General features: G+C 59.5%; 3 protein-coding genes across 3 annotated transcripts; 2 read left to right on the top strand and 1 right to left on the bottom strand.

Moving 5' to 3' along the window:
- The first annotated feature begins 281 nt into the window (after nt 1-281).
- Nucleotides 282-2,824, top strand: MCEMP1 (mast cell expressed membrane protein 1). Its single transcript, XM_081136735.1, has 7 exons — nt 282-416; nt 776-865; nt 1,421-1,543; nt 1,736-1,786; nt 1,876-2,022; nt 2,298-2,363; nt 2,462-2,824. Exons 1-7 carry the CDS (start codon nt 362-364, stop codon nt 2,476-2,478), a joined length of 549 nt encoding a protein of 182 aa, XP_080992861.1. The 5' UTR covers nt 282-361; the 3' UTR covers nt 2,479-2,824.
- Nucleotides 2,825-3,849: 1,025 nt separating this feature from the next.
- Nucleotides 3,850-5,937, top strand: TRAPPC5 (trafficking protein particle complex subunit 5). Its single transcript, XM_081135589.1, has 2 exons — nt 3,850-3,915; nt 5,322-5,937. The coding sequence occupies exon 2, from the start codon at nt 5,337-5,339 to the stop codon at nt 5,901-5,903; it is 567 nt and encodes a 188-aa protein (XP_080991715.1). The 5' UTR covers nt 3,850-3,915; nt 5,322-5,336; the 3' UTR covers nt 5,904-5,937.
- Nucleotides 5,938-10,088: 4,151 nt separating this feature from the next.
- Nucleotides 10,089-14,532, bottom strand: FCER2 (Fc epsilon receptor II; the record flags this gene model as incomplete). The annotated part of the gene is made up of 9 exons (XM_081134022.1): nt 10,089-10,227; nt 10,509-10,615; nt 10,753-10,904; nt 12,857-12,946; nt 13,036-13,098; nt 13,196-13,258; nt 13,457-13,519; nt 14,054-14,107; nt 14,346-14,532. 9 exons carry the CDS (start codon nt 14,530-14,532, stop codon nt 10,089-10,091), a joined length of 918 nt encoding a protein of 305 aa, XP_080990148.1.
- Between the last annotated feature and the right edge of the window lie 1,367 nt (nt 14,533-15,899).

Genomic DNA, 15,899 nt, shown 5'->3' with positions numbered 1-15,899 from the left:
TAATATGTTGATTTGATGCATTTATGTATTTTGAAATGATGACTGTAGCACTTGCTAACATCTATCACAGGTTCCTGACCATTCTGATCCGCCTCTAGGTCTGCAGGCTTCTTTTCCTGGTCCACCCTGAGACCTCTGGTCTCCTAAGACCCCTCTTGATCTGGGGGAGTGAGGATGCCCCGGGGTGGGAGGGTTCTGGATCCCTGAAAAGAGGAGGCTGACCTCTCCTTCCTCCCCCACACCCCAACCCAGAGATTTCCTCATCTGCTGAGAAACCTTCCGGTGGGTGGGGATGTGTGTGGGCAGACTGGCACACGGGACCATGGAGGCTGAGGGAACCTGAATAAACCAGGAGGCCAGGATGCAGGCGGCAGCCTTCAAAGACAAGCAACAGGAGGCCCCAGCCAATAACAAAGGTTAGGTAACTTGGCGTGGGGGGGGGGGTCAAGAGGGGGAGGCTGGGATGGGAGAGGTAAGGAGCTGAGAGTGGGGGTCAGAGGTTCTTCACCTCCCCAAAAGGCGTGTGTGTGTGTGTGTGTGTGTGTGTGTGTGTGTGTGTGCACGTGTATCCCCCAAACGTTCACAGACCCTCTTCTCTTAACCAAGAAGCAGGTCTTACTTAACTTTTATCCCCAGAAATGTGTTGTAGGCAGGGGTGCGGCGAACCAGGATTTCTGAGCCCCCTCCCAGTCCACCCCCAGCCCCACCCCCACCCCCAGCTCCACCCCCGAGCTCCAGGCCGGGTTCCAAACCCTTCCCACTGACCCACCCGCAGGTGCAGATGATCCCGACTACGAGAATATCACCTTGACCTTCAGAAAGCAGGACAAGGCCCGGGGCAGACATTCACCACCCAAGAGTGAGGGTAAGCAGCCCCGCCAGCCCACACCTGCAGCTCTGGGAGGGCGTCGCGGGAACAGCGGGCAGCACCTGGGGGTCGGGGTCGGTGGTGCAGGGGGTGGTGGCGCCAAGGCTTACGCGAGACGGGTGGGGGCAGCTTTGCGGGCGGCGAGGACCGCGGCACGGTGGTGACTGTGTAGGTGGAAGTGTTGGTGAAGGTCTGGGTGATGGGGAACAGGTGACAGGGAGGATCCACCGAGACAGCTGGCAAGGGTGCAGTTGGTGGGGACAGTGTCGGCCACAGTGAGCACTGATGTTGGTGGCTGCTGGTAACAGCTTCTGCTGACATTGCTGATTAGTGGCCATGGTGATGACAGGGGGGCATGGCGGTGAGAGTGTTAGAAACAAGCGCTGGTGGTGCAGGCCAGGCTGCATGCTGGCGGCAGTGTTGCTGGTGGGCACAGCTGCCAATGGCATTGGGAAGAGGGAGTGAGGTGACCGTGTTGGAATCGGTACTAATAGTCCAAGTGGTGGTCCTGAACCCTGGAGGTCACCCGCCCTGCCTCTGCCCCACTGTCAGCCCGGTCCAGGCCATCCTCGGACTCTGCCCAGGGCTCCCCAGGGTTGTACAGAGCCATTGTGACCCTGTACATTCTTCTTGCTCTGCTTTCCATCGTCCTGTTGGCCTGGATCCTGGTAAAGAGTGAGTGGGCTTTTGGTTTTGGTGGTGGGGAAGGGGACCGGGGCAGCATGGAGGGGTTTGAAGAGTTGGGGAGGCCCAGTGTTCCCACTGTCCCCTTTCCCCCCAGTCCCTCTCCCTCCCCCCACCCCTGCTCCCAGGGCTGCAGAACTGGGGCACTTCAAGGGGTTTTCTACCCTCCCCCATCCTGAACAGATTCTGAGATGTCCCGGGAGATGCTGTTCTTGAAAATGGAGCTCTCGAATGGTGAGGGGAGGCCCTGGGGGAGGCCCAAGGGGTTAGAGGGTGGGTAGAGACAGCCGCAGTGACACAGACATCCCCGCCCATACCCTCAGTCTCTCACTCAGCACTTGAGTGCCAGGAAGGGCAGAAGGAGGGCTGGAGCAATATCCAGCAGAGCATCAGTGAGGTCAGAACGTACATCGGCAAGGTCAAGAGCGATGTCTACCATGGGAATGAGAAACTGAAGATGCTGCCAGCAGGTGCTCCTGTGGCCCTTCACTGCATGGACTGTGGTGCTGGGGAATCTGGGGAGGGGACAGCAGAGGTCCTTCCCTCCCAGAGGGCAGGGTTTGGAGGGGTGATGGATGTCACCTTTCAGTGACTTGGGGGGTATTTAAATGCTGCTGGGAACCCCAAGTGCAGGGCTCTGCAGCACCCTAGCCTGGGGGTTTGGGCAAGGAGAGGACTCCCAATGAAGGTGGGGGCCTTGTCCGAGGCCCCACCCCAGAGTTCTCCTGTCTCTCCCCAACCCCAGACATAATCCAAATCAAGAGTCAATTACAGAAAATCTCTGAAATGCTGCATAAAATGCCAAGTCAAGGTAAGCTGGGGCCAGGGGAGGCGGAGCCCTGGATTTGGCCCTAGCTTCTCTCCCAGGGGGGATCTGTCTGATTTTGGATCTCCATCTCCCTCCTTCAGCACCCCCATCTAAATAAATGAGAAGATATGGAAGCCCTGGGTGCAGCTTGGAGGACACGGTGGTACCTCCCAGTATAGGTGAAACATGGGGGCCCCAGCCTGGTCGGAACCTGTTCATCTTCTCCCACATAAAAAATCGTATGTCGCCCGGCCGGGCGTGGCTCAGCAGTTGAGCATCGACCTGTGATCCAGGAGACTGGGGTTCGATTCCTGGTCGGGGCACATGCCCTGGTTTTGGGCTCGGTCCCCAGCAGGGGGCGTGCAGGAGGCAGCGGATCAATGACTCTCACCATTGATGTTTCTCTCTCTCTCCCTCTCCCTTCCTCCCTCTGAAATCAATAAAGATATTTATAAAAAATCCTATGTCATGGAGAATGAATGTTGTGGAGTTGCACGTGTGCACGCGTGTGTGTGGGGGGGCGTACGCGTTTCATGGAGGGCGGGTATTTCAGTGTGTCCCACAGGAAGGTGTTTTGGGTGAATGTTGAATGTGGGTGTGTGTGCACAGCTGTGTGACTGTTCATGTGGCACGTGTGCATCATAGCACGTTGTGAGCGTCATGCACGTCACAGTGGGTGGCTGTGTCAGCAGAGACCGCAAGGGTGTCACAGTGAGCGAGGGTGTTGGTGACACGTGTTACCCATGCATGTTTCACTGTCAGTGTGAATATGCATGAATGTCCTGCAGTATGTTGTGTGTGTAAACGTGTCAGGGCAGAAGTGTGTGTGGAGCACACTGTGGGAATGTATCATTTTAACTGTGGGTGTCAGGGTGTGTGCCCTGTTACTCCCTGTGCCTGTGTGAACAACTGTGTCAATGTGAGCGTGCCTGATTGTGTCACGGAGAGTGCTCAGAGCACGTACACACAGGTGGCCGGCTGTTTTTGCATCACATTTTGTGATTCATGGAAATAAAGGCCAAAGGAAAACAATGTGGCTTTCAGATCTGTTATTGGGGCGACTGGGGGTTTGGGGGAAGTCTGCAAGTGTTTGGACTTGGGCAATGGGAAAAATCACACCCATCTGGTGGACGTTATGCCAGAAACGCTGGGGACACGAGGGTGCATGAGAACGATGTCCCCAGCGGGTCCCTGTGTCCGTGAACGTGCTCAGGGAGCGACCGAGTCCCTGTGCCCCTGAGTGTGTGCCCACCAGAGTTTGTGGCCTGAGCTGTACATGTGTGCACATGTGCCCCTGAGACAGACGTGTGCCCGTGAACATGTGACCATCCGCGCTGCCGTCCCCCTGAACCGGGCCGACCAAGGCCGGCGAGATCCCAGGCCCCGGACCGCACCCTCGGGTCGGGCTCGGCGGACGCGCGCGCCCTCGAGCGGCCGCTCTAGCGAATCGCGGCGCGCGCCCCGCCCACTCGCCTGCCCACCGCGGCGCCTGCGCACATGGGGCCATTTACGGCGTCGTAAAGCAGCTCGGCCGAGCCGCGGGCCGCAGTTCCCGGTGAGACTTTGCCCGCCCGCGCCCCCTGCCCGCGCCGGGTCTCGTCCCGACCCCTCCCTGCGGCCCTGTGGGTCCTGGGCCAGATTCTCGGCGTCCGCGACCCCCGGGCGGCCGGCTGCGGCGCACCCAGGAGGCCCGCAGGGAGGGAGTGCCCCTCCGCGGCCCCTCCGCCCGCCCGGGCCGGGGTCTCGGGGCCCTGGCCTTTCCGTGGTTCGGCTCGCGACCCGCGTCACGGCCCAATAGAGGGGCCTCAGCACAGCCCCTCCCGTCCCGCGCGGCGCCCTCCGTGTAGGCGGCTGCTCACCCGGGCGGGGGCGCCCCGGACCCCCGGGCCCTGCTCGTCTTCCACCCCCCACGCGGAGGCCGCGGGCGCCGTCCCGGCCTCCAGACCCCTCCGGCCGCCACCCCGTCCCCGCCTGGTGGGGGCGGGGCGCTCAGTTCCCCTTCCCCACCTCACCGGGGCGGCGGCTGCCCACCTTAGTGGGCGAGGGTGGAGGAGAAGAGAGGGGGTGTCAGCGTCCTTGGGCTCCTCCCCTCACTCACTGCCGCCCCCACCGCAGAGCAGCAGCGTGGGGGTCTCAGCCCCCCTCGGGGTTTCCTCCTTTAGCCCCCTCCCGAGTCTCCCCCACGGACCGCTGCGGCTCCTCGCGCTGGGACGGAGGGTCACAGCGCCCCCTCCTGGTCCCTTAGGCCCCGGGTCTGAGGGTCAGCCCCCTCCCTCTCCTCCCCTCACCTCTCTGGAGAGCCCGGGGGGAGGGGCCCCCCGCTCCTCCGCCCCCCGCCCCTCCCGCCCCGGCTTTGTTACAGATGCAGGTCCCTCTTTGCCCCAAGGAGGCGTGCTTCGTGCGCGCCGGGTTGGCGCTGCCTGCGCGGGGTTGGAAGAGTTCCCAGCGCCCCTTCCTGGCTTGCCCCGTGGATCGCGTCTGTTCCCCGAGCCGCTGGTGGTCTCAGCACACCCCCTAGTCCCACCTTCAGCGTCTCGCTTACGCCCGGGCAGAGGCAGGGGAGTAGCTGCACCCGCAGGGAGTCAGTGCTGGAGCGCACACCAGGGTCCTCACGGTCCCCATCCTTATTTGCCGCCTCCCTGCCCTCGTTTTCTAGTTGCTGCCACAGTGGTGGAGGGGGCGCAAAGGTGCTTTTCACGCACAAGAAATCACCTGGGGATTGGGGTTTCCCTCGTCCCCTCGTGGTTCCACTCTTGTCTCTCCTCCCACCTTACCCCCTAAGCTCTCTCGGGCCCCCGTTTCTCCTCTGCTGGATGGGGCAGGAGGCTAGGTTTACGCCCAGGTGAAAGCCCCTTTTCCTTTCCCATGTGAGAAGTCAGTGGTAGAGCGCCTGGGGGCGGGCTGGGGGTCCCAGGGCTCTTTCTCCGGCCCTGACGCTGCTGTTGCCTGGTCTCCCCGCAGGGAAGCGGCTGTGGCATGGAGGCGCGCTTCACGCGTGGGAAGTCGGCGCTGCTGGAGCGCGCGCTGGCGCGGCCGCGCACCGAGGTGAGCCTGAGCGCCTTCGCGCTGCTCTTCTCCGAGCTGGTGCAGCACTGCCAGAGCCGCGTCTTCTCCGTGGCCGAGCTCCAGGCGCGTCTCGCTGCGCTGGGCCGCCAGGTGGGCGCGCGCGTTCTAGATGCGCTGGTGGCTCGCGAAAAGGGTGCCCGGCGGGAGACCAAGGTGCTGGGCGCCCTGCTCTTCGTCAAGGGCGCCGTGTGGAAGGCGCTTTTCGGCAAGGAGGCCGACAAGCTGGAGCAGGCCAACGACGACGCGCGCACCTTCTACATCATCGAGCGGGAACCGCTCATCAACACTTACATCTCCGTGCCCAAGGAAAACAGCACGCTCAACTGTGCCAGCTTCACGGCGGGCATCGTGGAGGCAGTGCTCACACACAGCGGCTTCCCCGCCAAAGTCACAGCGCACTGGCACAAGGGCACCACGCTCATGATCAAGTTCGAAGAGGCTGTCATCGCCCGAGACCGGGCCCTCGAGGGCCGCTGACCCCGCAGGAAATAAAGGATGAGAGAGCCCCCTTTCCAAGAGTGTCTTGTGTCTTATGTGGGAGCCTCAGAGATCCATTCAATACGATCCAGATCCCTGCCCCAGACCATGAGGGAGGCCGAGGTCCAGGCTGTTTTTACCATGGGGAGGGCCAGGTTGGACCCAGCTTGGGCTTTCAGGTAGGGCTGGGGGAGTCCAGGGACAGTTGGGAGATAGACCAGGCAGAAGGAGTGGAGGGATGCTGGTAGTTTCTGGAATCACAATTGGAGGCTAACTATGCTGGAGAGGTCACCCCGATGGGGTGTCAGGCTCAGAAAGACTCCTTTAGGTCAGGGGCTAGCACACTTTTTCTGCCAAGGGCCAGGTAGTGAATTGTTTGTAGGTCAAGGACTGGGCGTGGCTGTGTGCCTGGAAAACAGGCTGACCTGCTGTAGACTTGATACTCAAAGTGTGGTCCAGGGACCAGCTTCATCAGTATCTCTGGGGAGTTTGTCGGTAATACAGACTTTCAGGCCCACCCCAGACCTACTGGCTCAGAGCCTGCATTTTAGCAAGACCCCCAGGGGGTTCCCGTCTACCTTAGTTTGAGAAGCAGTGTGCCGGGGCACAGAATATTAAAAATTTGGGCAACTGGGCTCCACCACCCTCCCCTCCTGAGTTTCAGATTCTGCAGGTTTGGGGGGTCCAGGAGATTTGCATGCTTAACAAGTTCCCAGGAACTGCTGGTGCACCCTGGGCTCCTCTTTGAGAACTAGGGCCCTAGACACCTGGCTCTCAAGGGGAAGTCAGTGGGCTCACTTTAGAATCATCTGGATGCTTAAAATAGCTTGAAGTTAATTTCTAAGTACACAATTGATAGACAAACACACCTTGTTTTAAAAATACTACACCTCGGGCGGCCCTTTCCCTTTTGCCCACTACCCTGCATCCCTAATCACTCCTCCCTGAGGGAAATCTTGCCACTCTTGGGGAAACTTGTTCAAATTTTCCCTGTTCCCTCACTCCACCAGTACCTGAACAAGTCCATTTCCAAAAGGAATCTCAGGTGCTTTCGGCTGGGCCCCCTCACTGCTTACGGAGCTTTTAAGGGTGGCATGGGGCAGCTCTTCAATGTGCTGCTTCAGTGCTCTGTCCAAGAGGGGACAGGGCGCCGGCTTGGTCAGGGGGCAGTTTCAGTCCCAGCAAGAGGTGATGAGCTGGGTGGGCTTCAGCACGTTGCCAAGGAGGCAATGTCCACACGGTAAATAAAACTACTTGGGACTCAGTGTGTGTAGCACAGAGGTGGTCAGGAAATAGCTGTTGGCTTGAGGTGAGGAGACCCAAGGGAGCTGGGAAAAGGGTGGCAGCCTGAGTCTGAGGTGGGGGGAGGTGACTATGAGGCCAGTAGGGATTTGGAGTCTGGAATCCAAGAGAGATCTGGGGATCAGGCAGACATGGAAGCCACAGATCTGGAGGAAGGAGAGCCAGAGAGTGTGATGGGAAGCGGATTTTGAAGGGAACCGCAGGGGTCATCTTCGGGTTTAGCAGACTGAGGTCTTCAGGGACCCTGGAGGGAGCGTCCTTCGAGCGCCTGCTGGGGGGTTGGGGGCCAGATTGTAGGAGAGAGGCAGGAGACAGGGATGACACTGCCAGCTCTGCCCAGAGTCCCAGCAGTGAAGGATGCCAGAGAGAAAGAGGGAGGGAGGGGAGGAGACACGGCCGGTCCCCAGGGGAGGGGAAGCAGGAGAGCATACACACTGTGAGAGGAGGGCCCAGGGCCTGTTTCCTCTGCTGAGGATGAGAGGCTGACTTGTGGAGAATGGAGCAGGTTTGGAACAAGCAGTAGGACTGTGGGACTGGGCACCTATTTGGGGCAAGGGAGGGTGAGGAGAGAGCCTGAGGCTGTGGTTCCCATCACGGCAGCTTTGAGTTAGGAAGCCCCCAGGCAGGTGGGGGTGGGGTGGGTGAGAGGAGGAACCCAGCACCAGCCCTTTGGTGACTCAGGCAGGCAGCGCCCACCCCCTATTTAACAGGCCACCAAGCAGGATCCCAGAGAAGAGGGCATTCACCCATGGTCATGCATTAATTAATCTGACAAATATTTACTGAGTGCCTACTGTTTGCCAGGTGTTGGGGACACAGCTGAGAACAAAACAAAGATACCTGCTCTGAAGCTGAGCTCTAGCCAGCACGGAGAGGCAACAGACAGATCGGTAAATTCAACATTTTGTTGAAAGGAGGGGTGCCGTGGTGAGAAAATACAGTGGGGCAAAAAAATCAGCGTTGGGGTGTCATTTTAAATGGGAGGGAGAGGGTGCTCAGGATAGGCCTAGCTGAGGAGTCGGGGGGGGGGGGGGGCAGCATGTTCAAAGGCCCTGAGGCTGGAGTGAGCCTATGTGCTTAAGGAACAGTGAGGAGGCTGGGGTGGTGGGAGGAGAGAGAGATGAAGCTGGGGAGGTGAGGCGTGTGGGATGGATTCTGTGATGGCAAAGGACTTGGACTTTTTTTTTTTTTTCTGAGCAAGAAGGAAACTTCTGGAATGTTTGGGACAGTGAAAAGTGAGACACCACCAGTTCAGGTGGAGTGAGGATGGGGCTACACCAAGGCGGCTGCTGGAGCGGGTAAAAAGGGGGCGGATTCTGAATATGGCTTGATGGCAGAGCCTGTGGCTCTCCTTATGGGTCTGGAGGGAAAGGGGTGGCAAGGATGACCCCAGTGTTGGCCTGAGGGACTGGTAGACTGAAGTGATGAGTTCCCCACATGGAGAGTTGTGAGGGGGGGGCCCTGGGGGAGACAAATATGGGGGTGGGCAGTGGACAGAGAAAAAGGTGATCTGGGATTCTAACCCATGTTTCACTCCAAGGGTTTTGCTCTGTCCCTGCCTCGTCCTGAGCCCCAGGACTCCCAGATGTCACTATAGCACCCTCCCCAGGCCCCTGGGTCATGGCTGGACCTTGGCAGTCCAGTGTGGGCATCTGCCCATGGATTCTTCCTCCCCCTCGAGTGGGCCTGAGAATCGTGTGAGCGTGTCTGGCCTCCTCTAAGCCAGGAACTGGGGATGGGGGAGGCAGGAACGGGGTTTAACAAGGGGTGTCCTGAGATCCTGGCCTGCTTCCCTTCTACCTTTGGTGTCCCTGCTACCCTGAGAGCCTGGGCCTGGTGCTGCCTCGGCCACTGAGTGGGAGTAGGGTTGGAACCTCTGGGCTTCAACTGACTGCCGGGTGACCGGGCCACCTCCCCATCGGTCTCTCCAGCCGGCTAGCGCTTACTGAGCACCTTCTGTGCACTGGGCTTTGTGTGGACTTAGGCCTTTCCCAGCAGCCTGGGCAGGGGAAGTAGGCTCAGTGTCGTCAGCCCACTGCTTCACCCTGAAGGATTCCTGGGGCACTAGAGATGTTCTGTGCGCCACTGGACCCAAGTCCTTATGTCCAGCCCTGCCTAGTAAATGCTTCTTGTAATGAAGGAGGGGGCAGAAAGGTGGGGAGGTAAAAATGCCACTTCAGTTGTTCCCAATACTCAGAGGTGGCCTCAGGCACCAGGCTCTGGACCTCCCAGCTCCCACCTTCCACCCCTGGAAACCAGAATGAGTGAGGCCCCTGAGGAGAGACGTGTGAGGGGCTGTCTTCGCTCCATTTATTGATGCAGGGAGGGCGGGGAGGCCTGGCTGCTTGAGCTGCAGGTCTGTCCTGTGGAGCAGGGACACAGGGGCTGCATCTGGGGAGCACAAGGGCTTGGTCCGCTCCTGCCTCCAGCAGCGGTGAGGTGGGGATGATGGAGGAAGCGCACAGGTCAGGGTGGCCCCTGCTCTCCCTGGAAAGCTGCATTGCCAGGCCCTGTACCTTAGCTGGAGGGAGCTCCCAGCCTTCAGGTTGATGGGCAGGGGTTCTTAGGGTGGGAACTCTGAGCACTTGAAGGCAGGGAGGTGGTGACAGCCAGTTGGGCTGAGGGGCAAGGGACAGGCCCTCTGGGAAGATGGCATGAGCCAGGGATGGGTCAGCCGCCCTCCTTTGGGCAGGAGAAAAATGTCTCCAGGACTCTTCAGCCATAAAAGAGGCACCTAGGCCTTGGTTGGTCATCCTCAGGGTCCCACTCTGGCCCTGGGTGTTCCCTGTTTGAGGTGGGGGAGTCACAAAGAGGGGAACACCTGGAGGGCAAGCAGGGGGCTGTAAGGTCCATGTCTGGGGGACCGAGGCGGCAGGTGGGCAGTCAGCATGTGGCCAGCCGGTCACATACCCAGCCGTCGAGATAGCTGTTGCAGAAGGCATCATTCCACTGCCCAGAGCCTAGCATCATCACGCAGTCCTCGCCCTGGCCCCCGTTGTTGGGTTCCCCTGGCCGCCAGTTGCTGGAGCAGAAGGCTTTGGGTCAGGTTGGGGTTGGGGGAAGGAGCCCCACTGCCTTCAGCCTAGACACACACCCCTGAACCTGGGTCCTTCTCACCCCACCCCTGGATCCGGTCTAGGCCTCCCTCCAAACCCTGAGCATCTCCTGCCATTACAATCCAGAAGCTCTCCTGAGGCCGGGCCTGGGGCACCTGCCTCCAGATACCCTCCCCTCTCATCACAGGGAGCTCCCGCTCTCTGAGTCTGGGCCCAGGGCCATCTCCTTCACATCCCCACTTCTCACCTATAGTCCAGGGGGTTCTCGTCCATCCAGACAAATTCCCCCTCTGTGTTCAGGTCCCGAAGGCCAATCCAGGAGCCCTTCTTGTTGATGTATTTGGCCAAGAAGTCCTGAGGAGCAGGACAGGGCTGGAGGGCTGGGGAGATGGGCTAGGGTCCCTCCACCACCCAAGAGGCTGTGCCAGGGCTCTGCCTCCCCCTCCCCCTCGACCACATGCTGGCCACGCCTCCGCAGAGCCCAGGCCCACCTGCTCCTCCTGGTTATGGATGCTGACCAGCCGCCCCTGGAGCTTGCTGCAGGCATACCGTGCCTGGATCCACCTCTTGGCGCCCTCGCCGAAGTAGTAGCACTTTCGTTGGAAATTGACCCACTTCTCAGGGCATGTGTTACACGTGGAGCCTGGGGTGGAGGAGAGACCCAGGGGGCAGCTGTGGTGGACACCACGGCAGGTGTCATGGCTGGTGCTATGGTGGGTTCTGAGCACCTTGTTGGGTACCATGGGTGCAATGGGCCGAGTGGGTGGCAGCACCTCTCCTGGAGTCACTCCTGGGATGTGGGCTGAAAGCAAACCCACCTGGAGACCAGAGGGTCTGGCGGGTACCCTCCTTCCCTGGAGCTCACCTGCTCCACCACAGGAGCACCTCAATTGCCAGCACCATCGCCACAAATGCCTCCACTGTGAGCAGAAGGTCAGCCGCTGACACCGTGGCCATAAGCATGCCTCGGCCACCAGCGCCGCAGCCGTCAGTGAGCTACCACGGCCACACGCCCCAGCACCGCAATCGCCCGCATCGCCTCCGCAGCACCAGCACAAATGGCCGGCAGCACCTCGATCACGTCTTTGCCACAAACATTATCACGGTCAGAAGCCCTCGACCACCAACACGTTACCACAAATGCCTCTGTGGTCCACAGCGTCTCATCTGCCAACACCACGTCCCCAGACACCACCACTGTCAGCAACACCGTCATCACTGACATCAGCACAGCACCATCCGCCCAATGCCAGGCACCTTCCCCAGCATCACACCAGCCACGTCTTAACCACCGGTGCTGATGGCGACGCTGGGACCAGGACGGCCAGTGTTACTTTACCCCGCACTGTTCTCGCCAACTGCTCCGGTAACCGCCCCGGCCACCATCAGTGCAGCACCCCCAAACCAGCACTCCTGGCCACTTTCTGGGATAGGGAGTTGATTTTCTTCTCATTGGCCAGGAGAGGCTGGCGGGGGGGGGACTGGAGAGTTGGGTCCCCATGGCCTCAACCCAAGGCCACCTTGGTCTCTCTCTCCCCCCTTGCTCCCACCTCGGGGAAACTCTCAGGCACTGTCACTACCAGCAGCATTTCCAGGGGGAGGGTTGAACCCACTGTTACTGGTCCACTCAGCCATGATTTAAAATAGCTTTTCTTAGAGTGGCGCTTGGGAGGAATTGTTGTAAGGAGCCTGGGGTCCCCAGAAGTCTGTGAGGCCCTGGGAGGAACAGAGCCGGTGTGCTTCCCACTCATGAAATGGCAACCGGTACGCAGCCCTCTGGGGGAGCCACGTTAAACAGGAAGAGAACATCTCTGGTCCCTTTAAGAAAAATTTGGGGAAGGTGTCGCGGCTGTGTGTCACCTGGTCATCGAGAGACAGCCCTGGAGCTGGCGATACAGCAGAGGTATCCTTCAGCATGAGCATGGTCCAGACCCCTCCTCCCAGCCTCCCCGGGGGGTGCACATGGGGTTTCTTGCTGGAATTCCCACAGCCACACCATGTCCCAGGGGACAGCACTCCTTCCCACCAAGCACAGATCCTTCCTCTTCTCTCCCCCAACTGAGGCAGCTGGGGCTTCCCAGAGGTGGAAGAACAAAAGTCAAGGGGGGGGGGGGAGCGGGACTTCAGGCTAAAGGCACAGTGATTAAGTATCTACTCCCTCCGCAGCCTACTGGCCTGCTGGGGCCACCCCCACGATCCTTGTAGCTACCAGCACTGGCTCTGTCACTGCCACCCCTGGGGACTATGTCACGATGGCTTCATCCCCATTGCTGTGGCAGTGATCCTCCTGCACCCTCTGGCTGGGTCAGACAATCTTCTGGCGGGTGGCGGGGCTGTGGCTGGGGCATCCTACTGGTGACCCTCTGCTGAGCCATGAGGGACAGGGGACTGGTCAGTAAAGAGAGCCCAGCGATGGCAGACACAGGGCTGCTTCTACCTGGAGGAAGACACTGGGCCCGCCCACCCTCAGGCCGGTGGAGGGGAGCAGCCAGACTCAGAAAGGGCTTTCTGCGTGTCCTTTGTTGGCCCCGCCACACACCTGCATTGTCACATGCACATACCTGCACACCTGTGGGCACAGGCCCACGCACTCACCGTTGGACACCCGGAGCTCTATCCACAGCTTCGCCACCTCCTCCCAGAGTCTTTCCAGTGAATTCAAGGCTGTGCGTCTCTCATTTAAGCCTTGGGTGGTTGGATGGGGCCAGCGGTCACAGACAAACTTGTGGGCCTCTCCTGGTCCCTCCCTGACCCCGGGCTGTCCCAAGCCTCACCCTGGGACTTGAGGTTGCTCAGGCCCTCTTGAAGTCCATCCAGGTTCTGAGAGAGCTCCAAGTCTGATGGGGCGGGGGCGGGGGGTGCAGGAAGGGTGTCAGGAGTGATGCCTGTGGATCTCGAGGTCCCCGTGGCTCTAGGACACCCCCAGTCTCTCACCCTGAGTTTTCATTCTTTTCTGCTCTACTTGGATTTCCTCCACGTTCTGCAACATCTGGGCAGCTGTTTGCAGGGAGGGGCTCAGTGTAAGCAAGTCTGTCAGGGCCCCAGGCCCCACACAGGCCCCCTTGGCTCTTAGCCTGGGGTTTCAGGGCCACCTGCTCACTTTGTAATTCACAGGTGACCTGCAGCACAGCATACACATGTGCTTCCAAGTCCCCTTCCTCTCTTTCTCCCAGACCCCCAGCTGAAGCCACTCACCCTGGGATTTCTGGGCCATCTGGTCACCCCTGTGTCTTTCCAAATCCTTGGAAACCTGAGAGACTGGGGGAGTAAGGGATGTGTCCTCAGGAGTCAGTCCCCCACACTCCCCAGCCCCAAGTGCAGGGACCCCCTCACATAATCACAATGGCTGCAGCTTTTTGTTTTTAATTTTGGTGGCAAAAGTACTCAGGAAAGTGCAGGCAATAGAATGGATTTGTGCACTCCACCCCCCGGAATGGAATATAAAAGCAGCAGGCATTTACTGAAAGCTCATTGGATAGCAGGCACCTTCTAAATGCTTCACAAGTCTTAGCTTGTTTCCACCTCATAGCACTGAAATGATGCCCATTTTACAGGTGGCTAAGCTGAGGCATGGAGCAGTTATAACATTTTAACAGGCACTTCTCAGAGTCCTCCCCTCCCAGAGTCACTGGGCTTAACCCCCACATGAGGAGAGAGGAACACAGGCTGACCCTTGAGTTCTGGGGGGACACTGGAGCCCAGTCCTTCTCCCATGTCCCACAGTGGTCAGTGGCAGAAGCAGGACAAGAGCCTGGTGTCCTAGGCCCCTCTCTCACCCTGGCCCCTCCATACCGTTCAGGGCAGCGATGTCTTCCAGCCGTTTCAGACCCTGTACAGTGTCCCAGTCTGGGCAGGGGGAGAGAAGAGGAGAGGAGAGGAAGGGGTTTTTCAGGTGCCCCACCCAGGTGGGGGGCTCTTGAGAGTGGAGGAAAGGAGAGACATGAGAAGGGGCTGGCAGGGACAGGGTGGAGACATGGTGGGGGAGTTGGGCTCCAAGGGCTGTGTTGGGCTCCCCAGGATCTTAGAGTGGGTGTCTGGGAGGGACCATGAGAGGCAGGCCACATGGGACTGGGGATGTTCTCACGCCACAGAAGAAGCAGGGTCAGCAGCCCAGCCCACAGCATGGCTGTCACCAGCCCCAAAAGGGCCATCTGCACCCCTGGCCTGCAGCATCGTCCTCTTCTGCGAAACTGCAAAACGTCTGCCAGGAACAGGGAGAGCGACAAGGGGCACAGGGTGAGGCTGGGCTCCAGCTCTGCCCCTTCCCCCATTGCTCAGAGCCCCAAAGTCCTGGGAGCCTGTCCAGAGCGCAGGCTGGAGCAGAGGGTCTCAGCAGACACCCCCCCCCCGCCTTCTCTGTGCACCTTCCCCCCACTCTACACCTCATGTCTGTCTGTGCAGCTCTGAGTCTGTCCCTCTGCATATCCAGCCCAAAGTCTGCCACTCCTGCCCTAACTCCAGCTGTCAGCAAGCCAGACTCAGGCCCAGGTCACTGTCCAGAGAGACATGCCAGGGGCCAGGAGCCGAGACCCTTCTTCCACATGCTCCTCTCTGATGGCTGACCCCACCCACCTCTGCCTCTGCCTCTCTTCCCTTTTATAGGTTCAGCTGCCCCCCACCACTATGCTGGGGGCCGGGGCTTCCTTCCCCTGTGACCCCAGCCCTTACCCTGGTGCCTATCTCCCACCGCGGCCCATTCCCTAAACACAGCACGTGGGGTCTCAGTTCTTCCCCATATCTGAGCTTCCCCCAGCCCCTTCCCCGGATACCGGCACCCCCGGGCCTCGCCCCAGCTCCTGCCCCTCCCAAAGCTCTACCTTGATGCTCCGCTGCAGGCCCAGGCCCACTCCCCTCCTGGCCGTGAGGACTCATCACACTGAGCCCCACTTGCTCTGGGTCCCCGTCTTCCAGTCTACTGGGCTTCCAGGGCCCCAGCTGGAACTGTTTTGCTGTTGAGTCAGAGAAGGGAGGTGCCCTCGGCTTCCCTGTCTGTGTGGCTCTGTGCCATGAAGGCCCCCCCATAGTGGGCCTTTCCTAGAAATTCACTCTCCTTCCCAAAGAGAGACGCAGGAGCCCTTCTCTTCTCCTGGATGGAAGGTAGGAGGTCAGGGCCCTTGCTTTTGGCAATGTCAGCTCCAGAGAGTCCTCTCACCTGAGTATAAACCGTCTTCCATGGCAGCCCTGATTGGATCCTCCCGGCGATGGGGTGCTCACCACCTGTCAAGGTAGTCCACTGGATGGACACAGGCACAGCTTGGGCTGGGATCTGAGTTCTAACAAGGCTTAGGGTTAGATTCAGGCTCTAGTTCTTGGCTCAGGACAGCATCTGAGGGTTGAGAAGCTCCGTGAGCTTGAACTGATTTTGTTTAGTTCACAACTGGGAGGTGCAGCTGGTGTCAAGGGCCGCAGGCTTAAGACCAGAGGTGAGGGCCCCAGAGTCCATCACATGTGAGGTTCATGGCAGATGCTCAATAAACGTGCACCCATGTGATCTTGGCAAGTGGCTGAACCTCGAAACCAATTTCCTCATTTATAAAATGACTATATTAATACCTGTACTATAGGGTAGTGGTCTCTTCTCCATGAATGTGTAATGTGCTTCAAACAAGGCCTGGCACATAGGAAGCCCCCAAATATC

The sequence above is a fragment of the Miniopterus schreibersii genome, assembly GCF_964146895.1.
Source record: "Miniopterus schreibersii genome assembly, chromosome: 4".
In the NCBI taxonomy this organism is placed as follows: domain Eukaryota; kingdom Metazoa; phylum Chordata; class Mammalia; order Chiroptera; family Miniopteridae; genus Miniopterus; species Miniopterus schreibersii.
The sequence above is the reverse complement of the archived record's forward strand: the minus strand, read 5'-3'. Positions and strand labels throughout refer to the sequence as shown.